This window comes from Danio rerio, chromosome 8 (genome assembly GCF_049306965.1).
Source record: "Danio rerio strain Tuebingen ecotype United States chromosome 8, GRCz12tu, whole genome shotgun sequence".
NCBI lineage: Eukaryota > Metazoa > Chordata > Actinopteri > Cypriniformes > Danionidae > Danio > Danio rerio.
The window spans coordinates 28,504,996-28,532,875 of NC_133183.1; the positions used below are offsets into that span (position 1 = coordinate 28,504,996).

Below are 27,880 nucleotides of genomic sequence, written 5' to 3' on the forward strand. Positions count from 1 at the left end.
ACTTTGGCTCAACACTGGTTTGCATCTGTAAGTGATGGAGCCGATTGGGAGAGCTGCTTGTGATAACAGTGCTAATTGCCCGAGTGTGTGTTTGTGTGTAAACACCTCATAGAAGAGATGGTCCTGATAAGTGTGTAAACCAGGGCGTGTTGGTGACCACAAGATCTGATTATTGCAGAAACTTACATTGATGTCTTTCCCGGCCCAGTTGCACTCTTCTCTCCAGTCGACAGGCGCTGGCCAGTAGATCTGAGAAAGAAAGAGGAGTTCAGAGGTGAGCAGAAGTTTTGGACACTGCAGGGTTAGACGTGTTCACTAGCTTGAGGGACATTCTCTCATGCACACACATCCGGACACATCCAGCCTTAAACCACACCTGTGTGTGTCTAAAGCCAGAACACAGTGACCGACAACTCTAACTCGTCATTCCTTCTCTTTCCTTCCTGAAGAAATAAAAATCCATCAATCTGTCATCGGCATGTTGGCCTGAACCACTGTTAATCATCTGGCGTGACTTTAAAGGCTGATTAACTTTACACATGATAAATGCTGAAGCTTCCTTTTTGTTTCTCTCGCAAAATCAAATGCAATCTAGTCCCATGCTATTAGCTTAAAATACAAACATAAATGGGTTATAAAACATCTAATTGTTTGATCCTTTTACTTGTTAATAGTTTAAACCAGGGTAAGTTTTGGCTCTGGGTTATTTCATTAAAATACAGTAAATGTATTATGCATATAATAATATTAGAGGGATTCAAGGAGGGACATAAACAGGCTTTGCAGTCACACACAAATAAAGAATAACACTTTTAACTACAGATTTCTGTTTCACTGATGTTAATATTTCGTATTTATTAGTAGTTTGCACCCTACATTTATTAGTATTTTTGAAATAATTTTAGGATAAATTATATACAATTTTAAGTAAAATGTTTAATGAATGTATTTTTCAAGATTATATTTGATGATACAGTAGCAGTAAAGTACAAAAAAGTCAATGTATAATATACACATGTACAATATAATGTACTGTACAACATTTTCAAATGATACGCACTGCAACAACAGATATTATGTGCAGTATTTTTTTAATTAAAATACATTTTTTGCAATAATTTTAATAAGATGAATAAATAAAAAACGATTATTATGATGTTTAAAGAGCCCCTATTATGGGTATTTGAAAATGACCTTCCATACAGAGTGTAACACAGCACTGAGTGAAGTGAAATATCCAGCTAAGGCGTAAATCTGAAAGTGCACCATGTTTAAAACTATTGGTTCATCTATAAAAGAGTCGACTCATAGTGGTTCGAATAAATCGCCGCAGTAACAAGTCTTTAGCCGTGCCGGCGTGACTGCGATATAAAACTCAAGCCCCGCCCATTTTTTTGCACGCGCAGACCCGGTAAATTTGAAACCCCTGGCCGTAACCGCTTGTACTGTATCTGGTTAACTCTTTGTAATCTCATAACGCGTCTAAAACCATGTTGAAAACCTGATGTGTGCTGCTTTGTTTATGGATTTTAATGCGTTTGTGAACTCGCAATCCTCTGGATAAGTTGCCGATTCATTCCGCTGTGGCGTCCCCGAATTAATAAAGGGACTAAGCCAACAAGAAAATGAAGGAATATACAATATTTTTTTGTGGTATAAAATATTTCATTATATTTGTAGAATATTTTAATATATAAAATATATAATTTACATATGAACATGTATCATGTTATACTGTACCAATCTTAATAGTATATACATTTATATATATTAAAAAGTTTATGCCACATACAGTAAGTATACAGTTATATTGTAGGACGTTAATAATGACTAGTAGCTATAGTCAGCCAATCCTAAAAAAAAAAATAAAAAAAGAGACAGAACTTCTTGGTGGATCGTCCCCAGGTGCTTATCCTGTATACGAATGAGTTATGACTGACAGGGTTACACCTTTGTTTAAAACTTAATTAGACGATGACAGACAAACTGAAGAGAAGATGCTTCCTTTCACTCTTACATTATGGATGAAGGAAACGAAGAGGGAGAGAGTAAGAAGTGTACTGTACCTTCTGTTCCTGTTTGCTGATGTTGTCGAGACTCAGAGATAGCAGAAAGTTTCGAGCTCCAACAAACAGTCGCCCCCTCTCTTCGTCCAATAGCAGAGCTCCGAAAGAACACGAACGCTCCAAGTCAAACCGCTTAATGCCATTAAACTGCTGAAGATCTACAGAGTGTGCAAAAACACAAAGCATTTAAAACAGACAATTCAAAACAGACATTGCAAAGTGCTTTATTCAGCACTTTTATAGGCCCCTAAGACGTCCACAATGCAAAAAACATGGATTGAATCACTGAATCCAGAATTAAAAAAGAATTAGTGAGGAATATCAGAGAATTTGGCAAATTTTAGATGAATGATTCATTAAAAGTAGTAGTTGTAGTAGTAGAAGTAATAAAAATAGTTGTGTTGTACACAACTAATCAAATCACAATGTGGACTATTGACTATTATCAAACCAAACAAGTCTAAGTTTAACCAAAGTCTTTAAATATGAGATCTGCATGTTCTTTATGTCATTGTGAATTATTCATTCAACATAGTAATACTGTAAAATTGCTATAAAATCACTGGAACAATATTACCAGTATAGAAATGAACTATTTATACACAGCAGAGTTTTGGTATTTTTATAAAAAGAGCCTGTATACATATGACTTCTTCACTGCAATGTACTGGTAATTTTCCTGAAAAGTCTGTATTTTTAAAAAAGGGGGAAATGAATTAGGCATGGGCCGGTATATGATTCTGATGGTATGATACCCTTGGATAAAAATATAATGGTTATATGGTATTGTAATTACTGCTCTAAAATGTTCTTTTTAAATATCTGGGTAAAAAATAAAAGCTTTCCCCCCCTTTGAACACAATCTATGAATGAAATGAATCATTGACTCCTGCTGTCTTCATTAGTTTCAAAAACACAGATTTTTATTACAATTTAAAGCAGCATCGTCCTACATATATTGTACTTTAGGAACGGTATAACAGAAAATTTTGGCAGTTTTAAAAACTTTACTTTTTCAAACCACGGTATACCTTGAAAACTGTTATCGTCCCATGTCTAAAATGAATGATGGATTTTGGTTTGGCGCAGTGCTCATGATGTTGTCAGCCTCTGCTATCTTACTATTTGAGCACATAAACACTTTATTGCCAGAACCAATCAGAGAATCACTTTATCTGCATTTTATAAAAAAAAAAAAAAAAAAAAAAAAGCTATTACCACATTAATGGAACACTCACTCACTTTCCTGCTTTACCAGAACTTCGGCCAATTTAGTTTATCCAATTAACCTACAGCAGGGGTGTCAAACTCAATTCCTGGAGGGCCCTGCACAGTTTAGTTCCAACCCTGCTCCAACATACTTACCTGTAGGTTTCAAACAAGCCTGAAGGACTCAATTAGTTTGATCAGGTGTGTTTAATTAGGGTTGGAACTAAACTGTGCAGGGCTGCGGCCCTTTTGGAACTGAGTTTGACACCTGTGACCTACAGTATACTGCTTGTCTTTGGTCTGTTGGGGAAACCGGAGCACCCGGAGAAAACCCACACAAACACAGGGAGAACATACAAACTCCATGCAACAAGTGACCTTTTTGCTGAGAGGTAACTTGGCAACCACTAAGCCACTGTGAAGTCCTATCATGTTAAAGCATGGTAAGCATTTTCAGATCAACATCAAAATTAAATTGTAGTTAAATGTGAAGAAAATGTAAAACAGGCTTTCTAAAATGTACATTTTGATTAAATCTTCATAAATAGTAGACAATTGTGGACAAAAGTGGACTACTTAACTACTAAAATGTATTTTACCAATAAATTAATGTCTAGAAAAAAAGGACAAATATTGAATACAAAAAATGTAATATGCAATAAATTAATAATAATTCAGGAAAAAATAAAACTGAACCTGAGAATAAAATAACAGGCATTAGATATAGTGCACTACCTTTATAAGACAGTTTCATCCGGGGTGAGGATTGTGAGCTTCCGCTCAATGAAGCGCTGATGCCGATGAGTCCAAACAGGACCAGTGTGCAGCACATCATCATCATCATCTTCAGAGGAGGAGGAGGACCAAAACTTTTTTTAAGTTAAAAAGCGCAGACAGCTGCCACACAGATGGTGGAGTGGGATGCTGGTTGTCCTGGCAGCTGTTGCCGTGACGGCTCTCAGTTGTCCTGCTTGTTGTTACAGTGATGCTGTAGATGTGGAGTTTCCTCTTTACTCTGAAAGCTGAACACCAAAACAAAAAACAAAAAAAAAAACTTTTATAGACCTTTCATCTTCTTTTCATTGACACTGTTCCATCTTTCCTGACCCCTTTGTCACCCACTCCTACAATAACCCAGTCCGATAATAGCCATGTTATTTCAGATATGCAGTCACACACACTCATACACTTTTTATTTCAGTAGCAGATGGTCTAAAGCTACTGTCCTGTCTAAGATAAGGAGGAAGAAATCTGATCCCATTTCTCTCTTACACACACACACACACACACACACACACACACACGCACACGCACACACGCACACACGCACACACACACACACACACACACACACACACACACACACACACACACACACACACACACACACACACAGAAAGAGAGCTGAGTTTTGAAGCAGTCATTCTTTTTGAGCCTTTCATTTGGTTTTTTTGATGGTTCTGGTCCAGGTTCATTGAATGGCTACACTGAGAGCCAAGATCTATTCGGTCAGAACAGCGTCCAGCTCTCATTTGAGACCAGCAACATCTAATTGCTGCCATGCGCTTTTGTGTGAATATGTGTGTGTGTGCGCTTTCTTTGCTAGGTCACATTCTGCATGTGAAGGGGAAAGAAATGATAAACTAGAGGAGAGGAGCTGTCTGACTCTATACTGTATCATTTTCAAACATATCATTCAGACTTCACTCAGATAAACTGTTGATATGGTCCTCAAGCTGAAACAGGAAGCTCATTTGCTTTTAGTCAAAACAGTCAGATAATCGAATACAGTTTGAAATATTACACACTTCTTGGCTTTTACGTTCTCACTATATCTCATATTTTGGGTAGTATATGTATATGTGCAGTATTTCATACACTTCAAAAAGATTGCCTGTTTTTATTCACCCTTCTAATATTTCACCCCTTTGTCTAACGCACACCAAAATGAAACTGGGATCATCTTTTGGTTTCTTCTTCAATCTCTTTATGAGGTTCAGGTGCTAGTAAAAACAGATGTTTATATTTTCATGTGCATGCAGCTTTGGTCAAAGGTTTATAACATTTGCAGAATCTGCAAAATGCTAAACGACTTTCTAATAACAGTGACAGTATGCATGGCTTACATGTTCAATTATACTATAGGAATATGCCAGTACTTCACAAACCAAAGCAAAAATGGTGATCTACAGGACCATATGTGTGCAGATGGGTATTGTTTCTTTACAAAGCGACCTTGCAGTGCATAACACAATTTTTTTTGTCATTTTGTTGACAATTATGTCTGAATGCGAAATCTACCCAAAGTGCAAAAGAGAAAATGTACCCTTTGGGCTCTATTTCAATAATCTACGCACAAAGTCTAAAGCTTATGGCGCAAAAGCAATAAGGGCATGTCCGAATCCACTTTTGCTATTTTAATGATGGAAAAATACGCTCTGCGCCCTAGCGCATGGTCTATTAGGGTTTTGCTAATTAACTTATTAAATATTACAGTTTTTCATGATTGCTAACACACTAAATTTAAACTTTTCCCACAGTTAGCAAAACCGTACACTCAGGAAGCAAAATACAAGGCTAGATCTGCACAACTGTGAGCACATTGTCAGCTTCACACTTTTTGCAAAGCATTACACACAATGATTTGCAAATTACTAAACACATTCGGATGCTTTTGACACAGATATTTTTCATAATGGTATTTTCTTGCAACTTCAAAGCAAAGGCTTTCAAGTGAACACACACCTGAACCATGAGTTAAACACAACCATCAGGTGTGCACACACACGGCTGCAAAACTGTAGACACACCAATCAGCTGTAACCACAATGAAAAAAGCAATAGGTATAAACTATTAGTCTTCAACAAACATGTTTACAGTAGTAGAGCTATAAATAGTAGTCTTCAATAAAAATGTTTTACAGGTGCGTATTATATTATTATTATATTATGATATTAATTTTCAAATAATAATAATAATAATAAGCCAATGTTGCAGTATGAAAGAGGAAGCACGAAAGTGAGGAAGATTGGTAAACAGGAGACAGGGGATGGAATTTTTTTTTTTTCATTGAAATGTTTACATCACCAGAACGCTGAATAAATAAGCTTTACGTTGTTGTATGGTTTGTTAGAATAGGGCAATATTTAGTCTGTTTGGTGAATACAGTATGCTCATGTACTTTATAGCAATATCTCTCACACTCTGATTATATCAGTATTAGTCAGTTAAAAATGATTTGAGTGTTTAGGATTGATCACAGCAGTGTGTAAATGAAGCAAACAGATGTATATAGAATGAAGCGTGTGTGTTCTGTTTGGGGTTAAAATTGTGTTTTGCTATATTGTTGTAAGGTTTTGGATGAAGTGTTCCATTTGGCAAAAGAAAAATTGTGCTTAAACAATCAGAAAAAACTGTAATAAGTTAAGGCAGACTTTGTATGTGGAAAAACTAAATGCTTCACTAGTGAGAAAACAGTTGAACAAACCATCTGCAGTGCGAGGATAAAAAATAAGCCTCCTCCATTCAGCTTTTTTTACTTTACTTTTACTCTTTACTTTAACCCTTTACTTTTGTGGATAAAGAAATAGTGGATATTCACTCCACTAAAGACATCCATTAGTCTACATATTTAATTTCGTTTAAGTAAAAAGATTTGTTTCAAAACTATTTCTAAATTTGTTTTAATTTCCAGCAAATGAATACATGAACCTGCATAGGCACATAGCTAGTGTGCTCTGTGCTGGACTTTGGATTAGCTTTCAGTTGGTCAGTGGCACGGTCTATTTCAGTTCCTCAAAACAGCAACGCACCAACAATGCACCTTAACACACCTCCTTTATAGACCTGCATACCCATGGGTCCACAAAGTGCCGCAAATGGACTTTTTATTTAAACAACATAACGCAAAAGGGAAAAATTGGTGTTGAAAATTGCTCTGAAAATAGCAACAAATTGCGCCAAATTGCGCTTTAGGTTTATCATTGACACATGAATGCACCATTTGCAAGTATATATAGTTTTTAAAAATTTCTTTTATTGACATATTCCAGTCTTACATAAAAAATCTATTTTACAAATATATACACTATATATATACATTTTTAGAAGTTATTTTGTAGATTTCACAGTGGATGCATGTCAGGCCACTTTACCAAAACTGAATCTGATAGAAAACAAAAATTCTCTACTTAGCCAAGTAAATGTGAGTGTTTTTTTTGTCCGACACCATATAACCGTTTTTTACAAGTATAGTTTATAAAATAACTTTTAATGTTTCATGAAAATGTAAATAAGCAGGTTTGTGTGAGGATTATATTTACAGCTACATTAGAGAAAATAAAAATGAATTGGGTATAAAAACTAAAGACGTTGTCCTACTTTGATACAATGTGTGCGTCTTTGTGTGTGAATTAAAGAGAAACAGAATAATAAGTGTAATAAGAGGAAGATAAAAGAGAGAGGGACAAACTATTTTTAACAATCGGTGATCTCTCCAAAAGTGCTTTGGAAACACACACACACCAACAATTTCTATACCCATTTGCTGCAGTGCTGAATTTTAATAAGTGTTAGTGAGAATCACCAGCAAGATAAGAGGAGACCTACTGACTCCACTGAATATAGATTATACCCACACGCGCACACACGCACGCACACTTCTACCGTACTGCTAAAATGCACAGAAGCATGAAAAAAAAAAATAGACTATCCTCCAGCAGCGTGTGGACTTTTTAAATTAGTTTTAAACAGAGTAACAAATACAGCAACATCTCAAACTAAATATAAAAGTGCTTTATGCTTTCTTCCTCTCGTTCTGATTCTATCGCTGTGAATAATGGAACTATTCACACTGGCAGACAGCAGAAGTCTCATAATAAAACACACACACACACACACACTCTCACACACACAGTCCCTCTGTCTGTAGTGCTGTCACACTGATTAGCTGTGCTAATTTACTATAAACACAGTTAATATGAGCTACTGCAGGCCTGTGTGTGTGTGTGTGTGTGTGTGTGTGTGTGTGTGTGTGTGTGTGCATGTGTGTGCATTCAAGTACATCCAGCAAGGTTCACACCCCCCATCCTGGGAGATTTATACAAGAGGAGAGCAGAAAAGTGCATCCCAGCGCCCTTCACATCTCTTTAAGCAAAGAGGCTGTGCCAACGCAGCAAATCGTACATCATCATTACAGCCAAGGCTGGAGCGGGACACACTCGCACACACATACACACGCACACACACACAGATCAAGACTCTTCCACATGAACCAGGCCTTAAAACCAGACTAAATGCAGCTAAGCCCAAAATAAACAAACAACAATTAACCTTAAGACCTCAATGCCGCAGTGACAACACCAGACAAAACAAGCCAAACGAGAGAAAAAGAGAAGGAGGTAACTGTGTCATAAGCCTCTCGGTTCATGACGCTTGGAGTGAGCGAGACCCTAAAGAGAGCGAGAGAGAAAGAAAGAGCGAGGGAGAGTGAAAGAGGAGAAAGGAGTCGATTGTTCTGCTGAGCGGCTCCTCTGGACTGCGACCAACTGTCAGAACCTCCAGTAAGGGAGTGAAAGAGAAAAGAAAGATTGAAACGCGTGAGGAAAAGCCTTTGCTCACATGCGGGGGGAAATAAAGGCATAGTCAAAATTCTGCCACCGGTATTTCACCCTCACGCTGCTCAAAACCGGCACAACCACATGAGAGTTCATGAGAAAAGTGGAAATGTCTGATTAAATGGGTCTGTTCTCATTATCACATGTACAATCATCAAACATGTACAATCATCAAACTAGGTTGAAAACTTAACATTGTTCAACACTTGATTACAGCATCCACAGAATTGAATGTTTCTTTTGGGATTTAAGAAATAAAGGATTTAATGCTATTTAATGCTAATTAAATGCTTTTTTAAAATAAAATGTAATATGTAAAAACTTATATTATATAAATGTAAAAAGTTTAATTGAGATTGGGATTGTTGGTGATTGTATGGGTGTTATGGCCCGTTTTCACTGAGTGGTATGGTACAATACGATTCGGTATGCTCTAATGGCAGTTTCCACGGCCAAAAGGTACCAACAAATGAATCGTACCATACAACTTTTTGGGTACCCTTTCAAAGAGTACCTAGCACAGCTTAAAGGAGCCAAAAGGTGGAGCAAGACGCGCAATTGAATGCAATTGGTTTATAGAGATACTGTGCGTCACTAGCTCGTGCACAAGCCATGAGAATGAAAACAAATACACAGCCGAGACATTACACAATAATAATATATATGAATAATAATGAGCCATGGTCATCCAGGGCTTTTAGAAACCTTGCTGTCGTCTTGATGAACAGCCATAAAGCCAATAAGAAGATCAGAATCTACCCTGTGCCCCGTAGTTGTTTACAAGGCCGTCTGAAGTGTGAAAGGTTTCGCTATCTCGCATGGAATAACAAGCTTTTTGAGTTGATGATGATAATGTGCGTGTGATTGTTGGAGAGCTTCTGACATCTGATCCTGATCAAAAGTGGACAAATGCGAGAGTGAAGTGCAAAAAAACAAGGAGCAAATTATTCTTTCAGCAACGTAAAACATGAACAAACTGCCATGTTGAACTACTGTTATCAATTGTTGTACTATTATGACCTTGGAATGACAGAATTACTTTCTAACAAGAGCTTACATGTGCTGGTGAAAATTAAAGATACAGATGAGAGGTTTGCACTGACTGTGGGGTAAATGTTGCGTGTTGTTTTTGAACTTAAATAAGGACTAAATGTTTGTTGTGTAGTTTTTTGTAATTGGTAACATATCGGAGACTGTAAGGGTCTGTATGAGTTCATATATGTTGCATTTGTTTATTTATTTATTTAATATTGCAGACAATACAGTAGGCTGTTTTACACTATCATTGATCTGCAGTTATAATCAAATTATGTTCATAGGAAGGTTATTAAGGAACATTTATACATAAGCGTTTATGTGTATCAAGCATCTGTTTTGTGAGAAGTGCTTCTCATGTGATATGTGAATGACCCGTATACCTTTTTTCCCTGTGCGAGAATGACGTCAAACATTTTGTCGAACACCATGAAGTGAAAATGCAAGCCTGATAAAGGTGACCTGTACCGTACTGTACCACTCAGTGGAAACGGGCTATTAATGGCCAGATTGGGTAGCTACAGTATACATGAACAAAAGAAAATTAAGACCTATTAAAAAATTTAAGACCTACAGCACAACATTGCAGAAGATTTAAGACTTTGTAAAGTCTAAAATTTTGCTTTTGAGATTTAAGACCTTTTAAGATATTTCAAGACCACGTGGATACCCTGAAAGAAAAAAAAAGAAATAAAGACATGCAGCTGAAAATAAAATTATGAGTAAATGATGGGGTAAACTAGCACTTTGTTCTACTTGGGTAAAAACAAGAGAAATTTCTATCATGTCACTCTTTATGTTAAAATGAAACAACCCACCTTGCTGGTTTCTCTTCTGTTTTGGTTTTTGTAGGTCCCACAAGGTCATGCTGGCACACAAACATGAGCTACTCTCTCCTTACTGGTCTCTGTGACTCTCTCTCTCTTTCTCTCAGGCGCAAAGATGTGAACATAAAACTCTCAAAACTGTCTTGCTTTAGATCAACTACTATACTCTCAGAGATAAATCTGTGTATACAAAACAAAGACAGACACAAATCCCTTCAAATGGAGTCCAGAGAATGAATTTGGCAGCTCTTAGCACTGTCAGGAGCAAAAAACTGCAAGTTTCAGCATGTGTGTGTGTGTGTGGCTTCAGTGATCACCCAGGTCAGCCACAAACCCTCAGTCCATTTAGAATAATACACACACAAGTACAAAGCTCTCTCACACAGGCCCTCTGTCAGAATGATAGATAGAATGAACTTTAAAAGAGACAAAAAAGGGGGAAAGAGAGATCGAGAGGATGAGTTCAAATGAGGAAGGGTTAGGGTTGAATTTATTGCACCAGCTGTCTAAGAGTCTCAAATCCTTTGACTGAATGTGTAAGTCTCTGTATGTATGATAAGCATTACTTTTACCATTGGTCACGCTAAACATCTAGACCATCATCTATAATTGCCCTACCTGTAGCAACCCAGCAAACAGTTTTATGTTTAAGACACATATAATAGACATTTAAACGATGACAGCTTGGCAAAAACAAGGCTAAATTTGGGCTGTCAGTGCAAACCTAAAAACTAGACTAGTCGTCAAATAGACAGATTAGACAGACTTTATATGTGTAGTCATTCATTTCTGTCTATTTAACGACTAGTTTAGTCTTTGGCCTATTCTTAGACGTCTTTTTGATTTTCACTGACATCCCAAGTTTAGCCATGTTAAGCCAAGGCGACTATGTTTAGACGTCTATTAGGCGCCTATTAGACATCTTTTAAAAAACAAAAAATGCTTGCTGGGAACTTTCACCATCACCTAACACCATCAACTGCACAGCAATGCCCTGGCAATCACCCACAAAGCTAGAGCAACCACCTAGTAAGTCATTGTGTCCATGCAGCAGCTTAAAGTCAATTTACAGTCCCTGTAAGTACACCATAGCAACTGTATAGCAATGCCCTAGCTACGACCTACCCGAACCCTAACCAAATACATTTGTTACAGTATTGATTCATCTTTGTTAATGTTAGTAAATAAGGCAATAATTCTTAGTCAAACATTGGATTTTGTTGCTAATTTTCACATTAACTTATCTTAAAGTGTGACCAATGTACACAGGGCTTGACATCAACTTTTTTGATCACCCGCCACTGTGGCTTAATAGGAATTAGATTTCTAATGTTACTAGCCACTCACCATTTTCACTAGCCACAAATTAGTTGTTAGGAAAATATATTTTATATGCATAAATTTGACTTTCACAAGCTAAAATGACTTTATTTAGATATTGTGTTATGTCCACATTCCTCATCATTCATTTCAATTTTTGTGTGTGTCTATGAACTTGCTTAATGTGCAAGAGCAAATAAGTTTTAGTTTCATAGTGTCACATGCAATTATTATTTTTTTTTTTTCGCATGACTTTTCAGGCCTTAACCAAATTAAGAATTTACCAAATTTATCTCAGACCACACCAAAAATATTTAAATAATTATTTCTTAGCCACAAATCTTAAATAATTTGTCCAAAAAGCAATATACACCATTTACAAAAATGCCATATACACAGCAATTTCAACAAAATTTCAACAAAAACTTTTTTCTTTTTTTTTAAAGAATTACTGCCATATATCAAACTATGTACAGTTTAGTCTGTACTGGCTAAAGGTTAAAAACATAAATGGGGAGTTAATCTCCTATTAAAGCAATGTTATTGTAAAAAAAATAATTAAACCTTTTTAAAAGAAAAAGAAAAAGTAAAAGAAAGCCATTAAAAAACATAGAGTGAGTGATGATGCCAGGATGATCTTGAGCACACGGTAAACATTAAGCCCATAATCTGTTCAAAGAATGGTTAAATCAAAAGCGGAAACTGCTACTGCTTACAAAAAGACATTTTTCAAAAACGTCTGGAGCTCTTCAAGTAGCAGGACTATGGGTGCACAAGCATCAAATTTTGTCCAGTCTATATCGAAGAAAACCAATCACAGCAGTTGCGTTTCCAGGCACGGTTACTTCGCACCAGAAAACGGGAACATGCACGCTTTTTAAACAGTTGCGCGCAGTCTGCGAGCGAGTAATGGCCTCTCATTCGGTATTCACCTGTTTTTTGCTTGCACGAACACTATTTTAGTCAGTAGTGCTGCTTCTCGATTATAAGATCACATTTGCACACAGATTGGGCCATCTCTATTGTCAAACCCTGCTTTTAAGAAATCTACAATATAAAAATTATTTTCAACTAGCCAAAGCAGATGGTGGGAGTATCTGTCTAACCCACCACACCTGAAATATACCCACATTTGGTTATTGGCAGGTGTTAATGTCAAGCTCTGAATGTACATAATGATATTGGTATTACAGTGTAATAGACTACATATTAAATAAACAAATTAGATTTTTAGACCTAGCAAGAGTCATGTTAGGGTTAAGATAAGGGATAGATTATGCAGTTTATACGGTGTTAAAATCACTAAATTTTTAGTTCTGTAAAAAGCATACATAGTGTGTGCATCAGATTGGAAAACCTGACAATTTTGACATTGTCAGGACCAGCTACTTTAAATGATTGAAAAACGAATATAAAATGTTCATCTGATGCAAAAATTCTGTGAGTGTTATTTTTAGGGTTAGGATTAGGTTCATTCAGAAGAAAAAAAAACAGTTTGGTCAGTATAAAAACAATAGATGTCTATGGCGGCTCTCCACAAAGATAGCTGGACAAACACGTGTGTGTGTGCTTGTGTGTCATTGTGTGTGTTTGGCATGGATCCATGGTTGCAGGGCTCTGTGCAAACACTTCCAAAGGGTTGAGGACTTAAAGGACAAAAAAAGAGGTATTCTCTCTTTCTCTCTCTCTGTGTCCCAGATAATAACGCTCCTTAACCCCAGTCTGGTTTTTCTGATTACCATGGTAACGCCGGGTATTTGATTTGTGCACTGCTGTATAATCTTTAAAGTCTATTAAACACTTTAAACCCCTTGAGTTCAAGAGGTACTTTGATACTGTACTCAAAGAACACTATAGCTGTGTGTTAGACTTTGTATGCGATGTCCTGTTAAAGTATTGTCCCTGGTACTGTAGATAGAGTTTGACCAGTTGTGTAAAAGAGGCAACAGACTGTTAAGTTCTAAATGCAGTTAAATCAGAAAGTACCCTAATAAAACAACATAAAATGTTTTTTCAATACACTTGGCACTAAATGAAGGGTGTTTCTCTAATAAATTTTGAATAGAGGACACAGGAGTTCAGAAAGTTAGACACTGTTGTCCCACACCGCAACATCCTACGACTTAAACAAATGAGCATTACGTCAACAAGGGCAACTGACGTCAATAACAGCTGATTCATGCACACGAGAGATTCACTTCTTGTTAAAGGACTGGGTCTTTCTGTTTAGTGCTTTTCTACAAGTCTCTTATGTAATGCAGAAGGTGACGTCATTTCAGCCAATTTTGGCTTTGTGGTTTTAATAAAAAGTTAAATCTCTTACTCTCACTAGTTTACATTTTAGACTATCAAACATATCCAATTCTGCAGACATACATACAGCTATAAAAATGTTCTAGCCATGTTTTTGAGTAAAATGTTAAGATTTGCTTTATTTTACAAAGGTCTGATAACATGTCTTATGAATCTCAAACAAAACATTGTCATTTAGAACTTATTTTCCCCAGAAAACTACAACTGGTCTGAACAGCAAAATGCCTTCATTTGTTGTAATGAAAAATCAGGGCTAATTCACCAATGCTGATTACTTAAAAAAAGGTGTCATTACAAATGTTAGAACCTTTAAAAACACCCTTTTTTTTTTCTTTATGTAATAATGAAATTAGGCAAAATAAATATTAAAATGTTCACTATTTGTTTAGATTAGTATAGTTTTAACACCTCTATGTAGCAATATGACACAAATATATACACTACCTGACAAAAGTCTTGTCGTCATTTGTGCAGCCCATTACATTACAAACCACAGGAGAGGGCAAATTCTTTAGCAGGATAGCGCTCCTTCTCATACATCAGCCTCCACAACAAAGTTCCTGAAAGCAAAGAAGGTCAATGTGCTCCAGGATTGGCCTGCCCGGTCACCAGAAATGAACATTATTGAGCATTTCTGGGGTAAGATGAAGGAAAAGGCATTATAGTTGAATCCAAAGAACCTTGATGAACTCTGGGAGTCCTGCAAGAACGCTTTCTTTGCCATTCCAGATGACTTTATTATAAAGTTACTTGAGTCATTGCAGAGATGTATGGATGCAGTCCTCCAAGCTCATGGGAGTCATCCAAATATTTGTTCTGTTTCCACTGCACCATGACTTTATATTCTATACTGTACATCATTTTTGTTTATTTTGGTAAAACAAGTGTAATCTAGAGGTCTTTGCCTTTGATATAAGCCACTTCTGATACCAAATGATCAACTAAAAGTCAAGTTATTATTTGTTGTTCCTGACACTAGTGTAGGTAGTGTAAATAATAAAGGCAACATACAAGTCCAATTATTTAATTAATTCTATGAATTTAAAGGATATTTTATAAAAGGACAATTATTATCATCAAAAATCTATAAGATTTAAAAGGACATTAAAAACAAACTACACTTTCAGTTTCTTGTAGATTTGAGATATATGCATTTTACATCACAGAAAAAAATGTCAGCACTGTAGAATTGTAATTGTAGGAGAAAACCGGTTAATGTTGATTTGACAAAACACCCAAAAACTTTGTAATTTTTTTAAACAAAGGCCATCACTAGAATGACATCTGCCCTATTAATGGCCAGTAAATGTACTCAGTTTGTTATAGTGTATAGTGTGTGTGTCCATCTAAGGCCGTGTCAGACTCTGGGTCAGTGTATCTTGAGTTGTAATAGCCGTAGCAAATCACCATGACCGTAGTCGACACACCAACATGACATAAAACAAATTCCAGAACTAAGAGGGTGATTATCACCACGGCGACATCACAGTGTCACCCATTGAGCTCTACCCAAAACGCTCAAATCTGATAGGCCTGTAGGCGAGACTCACTGCAACTTGCGTAAAGTCCTACTAACTCACCCAGTGGACAGTTAAATGTGCTAATTTAGGCTAAAGACACACCAGCGCTCAGAAAGTGAAAATTACACGCTCCGCATCCCAGCCCTGGTTTAAGACTTTTGTTTCTCATGGGTCTGTTTTCTTCTCACACTCTCCTCTGACATTCACAAAACTTTGTCTCCGAACCTGTGATTAGGGTCTGCACACATTCCACACACTTTTCAAAGTGAATATTATCTATAGTCTCTCTGTTTCACTCTCTCACTTCTTCTCTCCCCCTTTATCTCTCCCTCCAGGGTCAAACCATCATGAAGTTAAACCCTTTTACTCATAATCCTCTGTGTCTTTGAAGTGGCCAGGAAAGTAACACAATTCACACATGTAATAATCCACACATTTACTATTACTGTGACTTTTTTTTATTGTAATTAAACCTTGTTAAAGCAACTCTAAAAAAACTCATCTAAAAAAAAAAAAAAAAAAAAAAACAACAGGTGTTCATTTACACCTTTGAACTGCATTATGGGACCTTGATCTCCTTTCTGAACATTTTAATGTTGAAAATTTAACTTTATATGATTTTATTGACATATTTATAGATTGAAGCAATACATTCTCTGGGTAAATCGTGTAAATTATGGTATAAAAACTGAGTAATGAGTTTCAGTAAATTTCAGTAAGTGTCAGTAAATTTTATCCGGTTATTTTTTTCTAGAAAACCCTAATCCTAATAACCTACTAATATTCTACATGTGAACTATTCTGAGAGTTAGTTTACACATAAATTAAAAGTTAATTCCAGCCTTCTCCTGTTTATAAATAGCATTAAAATTGAATCAATCTAATCCCAAGTGGAGGACACTGAAGAAGTCTGAACATCTTTTGTGCTTGTCCACTTTCAACCTCTTTTAAAGTTCAATCAACTGCCCTTGTGCAACAAACTAAGCACTCATATGCGCTCTAAGTGATATAAAGCATGACAACGAAAAAGTAGAAAAAAACAAACCTTAACGAGCAAAACAAAACCCCAACATCATGGGGACATTGGATTTTGCTTGGAAATAAAAATCAAGTTGACATTAGAACCTGACGTTAATGTCCAAGGTCCAACCTAAAATCAACCAGATATCAACGTCTACACATGTTTCACCTTGATGTTATGTGGACGTTACCACTGTGATATCTGTGAGATGTTGGATTTTGGTCACTTTCCAACACAACATAAAATCAACCAAATATCAACGTCTACTCATGTTACACCTTCACGTTATGTGGAGGTTACCACAGTGATTTCTGTGAGATGTTGGATTTTGGTCACTTTCCAACACAACATAAAATCAACCAAATATCAACGTCTACTCATGTTACACCTTCACGTTATGTGGAGGTTACCACAGTGATTTCTGTGAGATGTTGGATTTTGGTCACTTTCCAACACAACATAAAATCAACCAAATATCAATGTCTACTCATGTTACACCTTGACATTATGTGGATGTTACCACTATGATATCTGTGAGATTTTGGATTTTGGTCACTTTCCAACTCACCCTAAAATCAACCAAATATTAACGTAATTTGACGTCTTTGATGGACTTCAAAATAACATTGTCCTTGGATGCTGGCTAGACATTGAATTTTTGTTACCTGAAATCATGACTTAAATCTAACCTAATATTAATGTCTTATGATGTTGTGAGCCTGCTAGGATATGTTAAAAGTAAGGTTCAGCTAAAGCAAAATACATTTTTCATTGTCTTTTTTACAGTAAACTAAACGTAATTTTACAGTATGTGTCGTAATTCATTTAAGTGCACCAACTTTTATAAAAGACCAGCTAAATACCATCAAACCATCATCAAAATTCTACAAATATTTGTTCCAGCTCTTTGCGCCACACACACGCACACTGTTTTTCTCATGAGACTGATTTAACACTAGACCTAGGTCACTTCCGTAGGGACAAAGTCTTTGACCCAGTGAAACCAGTGGGAAAAACAACAAACCACACACACTGATGAGGTTGATCCCTTGCTCCACCCCCAGGTAGGATTATACATGATTGACAGGTGCTTAATAAGCAAACTGACACTGATTTATATGACTTCAACCTTCTTCAGACTTCTTTTTTCTGTCCCTCCCTCTTAATTTTGTCTAGGAGAAGTGGAGGTCATACTTATTTGGATGGAAGTGGAAGTGGATTTGGAAAACACTTTGGCAAGTCTCCTTTCTCTCCTTCCCGTTCCTGTCCCTGCCTTCACACGCAGTTTCTGAATCCCTGGAGCGGCTGAATATCTGTTCCCAGTAAGAGCTGTCAGAAGAGATTCTGGAGACTGGATAAAGAGACGGTGTGTGCGAGCGTGTCACAGCATACCGTCAGGAAGCTGTCAAGGCCTCTGGTATAATACTAATGATCATACACACACACACACACACACACCCAGCAGTACCGTTATTCATGGGGATGGTGAGAGATTATCAGCAGCTTGACTGATTCTGCTGGGAATGTGATGGGATGAGAGTGGCGGATCACTCCTGGAGTTTGAGCCTTCGACCCACAAGTATCTGGGTGTCAGTTCCACACAAACCCAATGTGACCATCTGAATGTCACACACTTACTGTGGCATCGCCAAACTGTATAATACCTTACATTTAATCCCTTGTCGGTTTTATTGCAGTTTTGCTAAATTTGAAGCTTGGCTTCTACTCTATCTTTCTGTCACACGCACACACACACAGACCCACTTCCTCTGGATGAGCTGTCTCAAAAGAGGCAGAAATCCCCTCTATTAGAGTGTAATTGGAAGGCAGGGGCAGCAGTAAAGGATGATAGATGGGTTTTACACACACCTTGTTTCTCGAGTGTCTGTTAAAACTATGATTGGGCCATGCAGGTGGGCCATTTATGGTTTCCAAGGAACCGCCCATCTGGGAAATCACCCTCAGAAAGAAAGAGAGCAAGATGTACTTAACAGGTCAAGGGAAAATCTCAGGCACACAACATTAAAAGGCATTTAAACCTCTGAAATTTGCTTTCAGTCAGACAAAAAGACACTTTTCTCCTGATCTAAAGCCAAAAAATCCAAACCCCATCTATTATGGGTCAGACAGAGACTGAGATATATCTGTTACAACTCTCTGCCTGAGAAACTGGAATTGGTGATATGCGGGGAAACAAATTATTTAATGGCCTGCAAACAATAACAAATTCCCTATGAAAAAGTGCTTAATCACATATACAGATGCAAACTGCACAGCAAAGTTACAGTATCTAACATCTTCATAAAGCAATCCAGTTTGATGATAAATACATACCTATAGCAACATAAAAACACACATACAGCCAATTTGGTGGACAGGGATGATTGGGAGGCTATGATGAAAATAGGGCCAAATGGAGGGAATTTGGCCAGGACACTGGGGTTACACCCCTACTCTTTACAAGTGGCATGGGAATTTTAATGACCACAGAGAGTCAGGACACTGCTTTAACATCTCATCTGAAAGACAATGTGTCACCCGAAAGACGATGCTGTCAAACCAAGTGCTTCTTATCATAAGTTTAATACTGCACTAGGGTTGTAACGGTATGAATTTTTCACGGTATGATAATCGTCTAAAACAATACCACGGTTTGACGGTTTTGCGGTATACGGTATGTTACAAATGTTACAAAATAATAGAACAGTGAAGCAAATTTGACTTTTTCCAAATAATATATTTTTAGTTACTATAAACAACACCACTTACAATGAACAAATAAAAATAAGAAAATAATAAATAATGTGTCAAAGTCCAAATAAAGTCCAAATAAACATGGTGCAAATCCTCAGTAAATATAAATATTTACTATACTATAAATAGTTACATAACGAAACTAGATTCAATATGGAACATCCTTAGGTTTTATGTGCCAGCATGGATATGGTTGTCTGTGGATATGGATTTGGATATGGTTGTCTGCAATGCAGACAAACAGCTGCATCTTCATTTGCGTCTTTTGAAAACAGCAAGAGCAGCAGTTCGTCTTTGCTGTGTCACTGTTTTGTCATGTTTCTGTGCTGCTGTGCATGCAAAAGTACTTAGTATGAGAATTATTTCATGAAAAACTTGCGTTTTATTTAGCCGCGCATAAATGTATGCCTTTCTCTCATTCCGTGTTGTTCAAAAAGCTTGGTCCACAAACAAAAGCGAAACCTATGCTTATTAGTTGTGATATAGCGAGTTTGAACCAATCTGTGCATGGAGGAGGGACAATGCATCAATGTATCATGTCTGATTTGTCCGGAGACACAGTGACGAGCGTTTCTTTGTCAAATCAGCGTTGTCAAATGTTGATGACGTAACCGCACTGATTCGCGAATGTTATGTGATACAGCACTGGAAAGCTGAGATTCTCTTCTTTATGCCAATCTTTGAATTGTATGAATCGGATCAGCGGATCAAAAGTTATTAAACATTTAAGAGCAATACTTATTTTTAGCCGCGGGCGGCTGTCTCGGTCTTTAAGGGTTAAAACCGTTGATATGCAATTGTTCATGGTATGATAATCGTGCACGTTCAAATCGTGGTAAACCGTCATACCGGTATATTGTTACAACCCTATACTGCACCAGGTGAGTTACTGAGCAAGTTTACAACATTAGAAAATGTTTTTTTAAACATTAAACATTCATTTATAAACAGTAGGATTTTAGGGGGCCTGAAAAAGCTAACTTTTGAAAACAGGTTTCATAGATTGTTTTGAGGCACTATTTGAGTATTTTGCAAGGAAACATGCTTAAGTGATGCTTTATTAACTGATCTGTATGTGTGAGAAAAGGAAGTTTCTAGATGTTTTACAAACTTTAGTGTTGTAATTCCACTGAAATGTCTATTTCAACTGAACTGAGCAGTGAAATGTATGTACTGTTGGTGATGAGAATCACAAAGCATTCATAACCACCATCTTTACTTTGTGTATCCACAAACAGCTATGTAACATACAGCTCATAACAAATATCAAGTACCTGAGTCTGGATAACCACAGGAACTCTGCAGGTATATCCAAGTATATTTAAAACTTCTTAAGACCATTATGAATGCAACACCTATAGCATAATGTTGCTCTCGCAGTTGTAGTCATAACAAAACACATTATAACTGAAATAGCAAAAGAAACATCTGAAACCCCACTGAATTAGCAACAACAACAAAAACACATCTAAATCCCAGAACACTTCTGTAAATTTAAGATTTTAGGGCTATATTTTGTTTTGTTTTTAAGACTCCAAGGAAACTAAATCTACAAAAGGAGGGAGTAGACATCAGCCTTGTATGCACACACTCAAGACTTTGTGTTTAGTTTGGTGAATGTTTAATTTAATTCAGTAATGAGCGCAGCTGCAAGAGAACTGCACAAACGTCATTTCACACAGCACAAACCGCCTATAAACACAGACTGAGAAAGAAAGACAGCTTCAGCGAGTAAATAAAGTGTTATTCTATTCTAATACCTTGTTTAAACAGAATGATAGTGTAACTCAAACTGATTAAAGTTACGCAACATACTCAAAGACATGCAATCTGTCTAATTAAACTAAACATCTGCCATCTGATTTATTATTTAAAATGCACTATAATAATCTTGTTATGAACATCCTATCGATGCAAATAGTTTATTTATTCATTTATATTTTTGTTTTGACTTTGAAATTTGAACCAACTTGTTATAATTTCATTTTCTGGTGAAATAACTGACTACTCCAATCTTACAGTCTTCTTAAAATGCACTAATTTCATATAGGCAGTGCATGCTTTTTTTCAGATGAATTGCCATCCAGTCAATAAGAGATGTAAAGAACCCACCATACACTTACTTTTTTTTCAACAATATTTTTCACTCAGATGTACATTACAATATAGAGGAAGTTAGCAATTTCTACTAGTTATAGTGAGAATATAAATGACCTCAAATTACCTCAATGCCAAATTTGCCATTAGAGGCTTATTATTTGGGGTGCTCCAATCGATTGGTCGGTCGGTATCGTTCGATAATCACATTTAATGATTCGATCAGTACTCGCTAATGTGGCCGATCTCATGAATCGATCAAAAGTGTTATGAATTTACAAGCAGAGGCAGTGTGCAAATGCACACACAGGTTATATAGCAGCTACAACATGTGAATAACATACAAAGTAAATGATATATGGGGATGCGAGGGATCACTGTGCTTCCAAAACAGCAGCTAAAATACATAAAGATATGGTGTGACCCTTGTTTATACAGTCTATTGGCGACTCACATGAGTGACTTTGATTTTTTGCTTTTTTGTTGCAAGTGCAACCATTGTATATCCAGTGTTTTGAGCTGCTTATCATGGATGTTTTTTACATTAAAAATTTTAGGTGGTGACATATGTGGATTATTCCAGCCATAAAGTCATCAAAATGAGAACATTATAAACATTTATTCATTCATTCATTTTCTTTTCAGCTTAGTCCCTTTATTCATCAGGGGTCGCCATAACGGAATGAACCGTCAATTTATCCAGCACGTTTCAAGCAGCGGATGCCCTTCCAGCTGCAACCCAGTACTGGAAAACACAGATACAGTACACACTCACAGAAAATTTAAATTACCCAATTCACCTACGTATAGCACATGTCTTTGAACTTGTGGGGAAAACCAAAGCCCCCAGGAAAAAAACCCACGCGAATGCAGGGAATGCAACTCCCGACCTTCTTATTGTAAGGCGATCGTGCTACCCACTGCGCCACCGTAACGCAAATATTATATACAAAATTAGGTTTTCACGCAGAATATAATTTGAGACACAGTGACCAAAATATGTATAAAAAATTAAAATAAAACCTGAAAGTAATAATGTTCCACCCTTGTAAAAACATGCAGCATGAATTGAAAGTAAGAAAAATATATCTTTTATGGACTTATACGTATAGGTATCTAACGCAATGTCCCAGTTTTCATCCCATACAATCAAAGTGAATGTTGACCATGACTAGACCCCATTCCAATATCTCCTTTAAGATAAGAGGCTGTGCAAATGATTGACTAGTCCTTTAATTCCAGGACATTGGAGACATCTAAAGCAAAAGCTCTGCCCCAAAAAGGAACATCAAAATGACAAGTGACATTTTGATTGAAGATAAAACACATGCTTTTCTCTCCAATGTAAATTAAACATCAGCTCATGTCATTATGTAACAAAACACTTGTGCTCCAGATTGTCGTGCGGCTGTGGATTAAAGGCAATAATGTAAATAATGCTCAGTTTCCTGCACAGTCTGATGTTTTTGTTACATAAAGACCACGATATATTGTTAGAGCCAAGTAATTAGTATTAACTTTGTTTTCCTGTATGTATTTTTGTTTGCTTTTTCTGGGACTTAAAAAGCACCAAAAGTCATTGACTAGCATTTCTTGAATAACCAATAAGTCTATTTTTAACTAAAAATCTCCTTTAACATTACACACTAGAAATAAAGTCCCTGCATCTTTGATGGCTTAAAAATGAGAGAATTAACAGCAATTTTGAATGAACTTTAAATAAATAAGCTGTCAAAATGAATGTATTTATTTATATCATTTTTCGGATGAGACTTTAAACCGAGGTCCTGACTCTCTGTAGTCATTAAAAATCGCAAAAGAGTAGTGGTATAACCCCAGTAGCCTGGCCAAATTCCCTCCATTAGCCCTTACAAATATGGCCTCCCAGTCATCCCCATCCAAATTAATTTCTGCTTCTCTTTATCAAATATATATTTCAAATTTTCCACCACTATTACCTCATCAAGGTTACATTTATATTATTAATTGCAAGTTTTAATGAAAGTTAATGAAATAAAATAAAAATAAATCTAATAAAATAAGGGGCGTCACGGTGGCTCAGTGGTTAGCACTGTCGCCTCACAGCAAGAAGGTCGCTGGCTCGAGCCCCGGTTGGATCAGTTGGCATTTCTGTGTGGAGTTTGCATGTTCTCCCTGTGTTGATGTGGGTTTCCTCCAGGTGCTTCGATTTCTCCCACAGACCAAAGACGTGGTATAGGTGAACTGAATAAGCTAAATTGGCCCTAATGTGTATGTGTGTGAATGCGAGCAAGTACGGGTGTTTCCCAGAGTTGGGTTGTGGCTGGAAGGGCATCCGCTGCTTAAAACATATGCTGGAAAAGTTGGCAGTTCATTCCACTTTGGCGACCCCTGATCAATAAAGGGACTAAGCAGAAGGAAAATGAATGAATGAAAATAAAATAAAAAATAAACACATTTTGCAATGTTTAAACCTAAAGTTTCTAAGTAATGCAAGCAGGCATTTTAATCTTTGCCTCTACTGTGGTCTCATCGCCCACACACACAAGCACACTTTGCTATTATTTTATAAGAGGTCAATATCAGCAAACATGCATAAAAAAGCCCATGCTAATGAGAACGTGTGAAATGTTATTTCTAATTACTTTTTTTGAGTTACTTAAACAAAAATTAAATTAAACAAACAAAAAAAAATTAAAATGTAATATTAGCTTTGGCAAAAATATGCACTCGTTTTCCATATTCACTGAAATATTTGTAAATGGCACATGTAGGGCCAATGTTTCCTTTACAAATGTTATTAAAAATATACCATATAAAATCACTTTGCTAACATATATTCTGTGTTTGTTTGTAAACAATGTCTGTAACGACGGAACTTGGGACCTTAGTTAGCTAATGATGATTTTCGAAAACACATCCCTCACCGGTAACATACAACAGAGTAAAAAGAAACCAAAGAATTCCACATTTCACATCTCCACACACTCATACACAGACAAAACTGCCCCACTATCTGCTTTGAGGTGCCCTAGGGCAAATAACCATCGAGGGTGTGTACAGAAGCCAGGTGTGTGTGTGTATGTGTGTATGTGATTGACAGGTATTGATTTACTACAGCTGAGAGTGCTAGTGGGCAGAATCTCAAAAGCAATGAACCTTCAGCACTACACACACACACACACACACACACACACACACACACACACACACACACACACAGTCATTATATTTCACTTGATCATTTGTTTTCTCAGTAGCTCTTCTACAGTATGTAAATGTGTCAGCAGCAGATAAGCGCTATCCCATTCAAGAAATCAAATAAGTTTGCTAAGACAGGATTATTTTCTTTGGCTCACTAACACTAAAGCAGGTTGCTTGTTAGAGGTTTGTGGGTATCAAATCAGAAACTGCAACCACCCCCATCTCTCCTTATCCTTGGACTCAAACACACACTCACACAAACACACTCACACACTACTATCTGGGCAAGTCCGATATCTTCTATCTTCTTTCATTATTTAAAAGCTCCTGCTGAACACACACTTTATTCGACCACTATGGAGTAATGAGCTGGGATGCAACCTAACCACACACACACACACAAACACACACACACACACACACACACACACACACACACACACACACACACACACACACACACACACACACACACACACACACACACACACACACACACAGAGACATGAGCGGCATACTATTTAGGGGTGTAAGTAGGGACACATTCAACCCCCCCCCCTTCATGAATTTCTACATACACACACCCATTTCTACTCTCTGATGAGCATTAGCTAATCCACACTGACGGGCCTTCTCCATTACCCATAATCCCTAATGCTTTTTTAATGTATCGTTCTTTCTTTTTCTCTTCGACTGTGTCTCTGTCCTTCTATATATATAGTGGCATCTTTAGCCGATGGATCTGAACCTGTGTGTGTGTCCAGTCACACTCAGTTCAGTTCTATTAAAAGGGAAATCTATCAGCGTCACACAGTCATTCGCACCTTTTAAAGAGGTGTCACGATGTATTCTGTGCCCCATCAGAATCAGCTCTAGCGAGGCTGAAAGTGAACAACTAACAGTTTAAAAAGATAGTTAAAAAAGCAAGAGAAAGACTGTTACCTATTTAGTTGCTAAGCTTCTTAATAATTCCTTAAAGGAACGATGTCACCAAGTAATATGAACTAGGGAAATTTGCTCAGCACAAATCTGGACCAAGGCAAGCACTTGTAGTAAATATAATTGTAACAGAATTTTTAAAGCATAAAATCTTGGTAACCATATCGGTATTGCCTGATAGATGCTTATTTTTAAGGTCATCATTATCATAATGATAAGAAAAGTAATTACAGTCTGATTATTTATGGAATATTTCCTCTGTTTGATCCACTTCAGTTGCATGTTAATGGCCATGGAGGGATTTTAAAGATTGGTGCGTTTCTCATGCTTTCACGTGTCTCTAGAGGCACTTTAGGGCCTACTCACACTATGCTATCCGAACCCTGCCCAGGGAGGAAATGTGAGTGCGCTGAATCGGGCTCAGGCCCTGGCCCGGTTGGAAGAGGTGGGCCTGAGCACAGTTCACTTGGGCTTTGGCACGGTACACTTGTGTGTGAGTGCAAAACGCGCCAAAGCCCGAAACTGAAAGCGAGACGCGACTTTTAAGGGACTGTTTCATATGGATTTATTAATCATTCTTACTGTTCAATGAACGCAAACTGCCGTAGTTTATAAAGGATGCAGACACCTCACTGCACGACAGCTGCACGCCTTCAGCAAACCTCCTCATTCCTGCAGCACGAGGGCTTTATGATTGTTTATGAGCGTCAAAAGTGGCGAATCTGTTCGGCGAAATATTTGACTGTGTGTCATTGCAGCCCTAAGGACTGTTTGACGAAATATTTGACTGCATATAAAACGACTGAAACAATATAACTAGAGAAATCTCCACTGTGCTGAGCGATAGCACTCACTTAACAGCGCAGTATCGATGACGTAAGCGCGCCCAGGCCCGATTGTAATGTGAGTGCGGGCTGTCGGGGGAGACAGGAGGGGGGACAAGCATGCTTTGGCCTGGTTCGAGGCAACTGTACATAGTGTGAGTAAGGCCTTAGTAAAGTTAATGAAAGAAAGGGAAGACAAGTAATAGTTTTTTCCAAGTGAAAATATAGGTCTTCAGAATTTCAGTTAGTAAGAAGAATTGTCAATATGTTTTGCTGTATTATTCATGTATTCACATACTAACTATCCTTCGGCTTAGTCCCTGATTAAATAGGTGCCACCACAGTGGAATGAACTGCCAATTACTCTGACGTATATTTTATGATTTTCAGCCACGTTTGTTGTACTTTTTTGAGTTTTTGTTCTGCATTTTGTTTTGTAGTCCTCTAAACCTTACCTTTTCTTTGATTGAAGAAAGACATAAAATAAAAACAGTTAAATAATGAGAAAACAAATCAATAATAGAAATAAACTTTTCCTTAATTAGCAATGGAAGAACTAAGGATAAATTCATCCATTTTGCTAACTGGGATCATTTCAGTAATAAATTAAACATCTATATCACCCCAGTTTTATTTTCCTTACACTGGCTGCCTGTTAAGTTCAGTATCTTTTATAAAATAATGCTTCTTACCTATACCCCGGTTTCACAAACAAGGTTTAAGGCTAGTCAAGATTAAATTGCATGTTTGAGCTGTATGAACTCAAAATAACGTGCGGTGAGATGTCCTAAAATATGTCAGTGTCATATTTTATCACCAAGTGCACACCAGTAGTATATTTTTCTGAGGCCATTTTTATAAATGTGGCTTAAATAGCCTAATTTAACTAAGGCCTAGTCCTGGCTTAATCTAAACCCTGTTTGTGAAACTGGGCCATAAAGTTTTAAATAGTCTAGCCCCTGTTTATCTAACCTACCTTCTGTCTCACTACAAACTAACCCGCTCTTTAAAATTTAAAAAATCAGGGCTTCTGGTAGTACCTAGAATACCAAAGTCTACTAAAGGAGGTCGAGCCTTCTTATTTATGGCTCCTAAACTCTGGAACAGCCTTTCTGATAATGTCCGAGGCTCAAGCACACTCTCTCACTTAAAAACT

At 37.0% G+C, this 27,880-nt stretch overlaps 1 protein-coding gene across 5 annotated transcripts in view; it reads right to left on the minus strand.

The window, feature by feature from the left end:
• Positions 1–27,880, minus strand: part of sema3b (sema domain, immunoglobulin domain (Ig), short basic domain, secreted, (semaphorin) 3B) — a 116,530-nt gene that overhangs the window by 21,129 nt on the left and 67,521 nt on the right. For 4 of the 5 annotated variants that reach the window (XM_073909716.1, XM_073909717.1, XM_073909718.1 and 1 more), the window contains 3 exons: positions 4,011–4,297; positions 2,067–2,224; positions 187–249 (listed from right to left, as the gene is read on the minus strand). In XM_073909716.1, the coding sequence (XP_073765817.1) occupies positions 187–249; positions 2,067–2,224; positions 4,011–4,119 (330 nt within the window). In that variant the 5' untranslated portion in view covers positions 4,120–4,297. Of the gene's footprint in view, positions 1–186; positions 250–2,066; positions 2,225–4,010; positions 4,299–27,880 lie in introns of those variants that run through there. The other variant, NM_001128346.1, reaches the window with a different exon arrangement.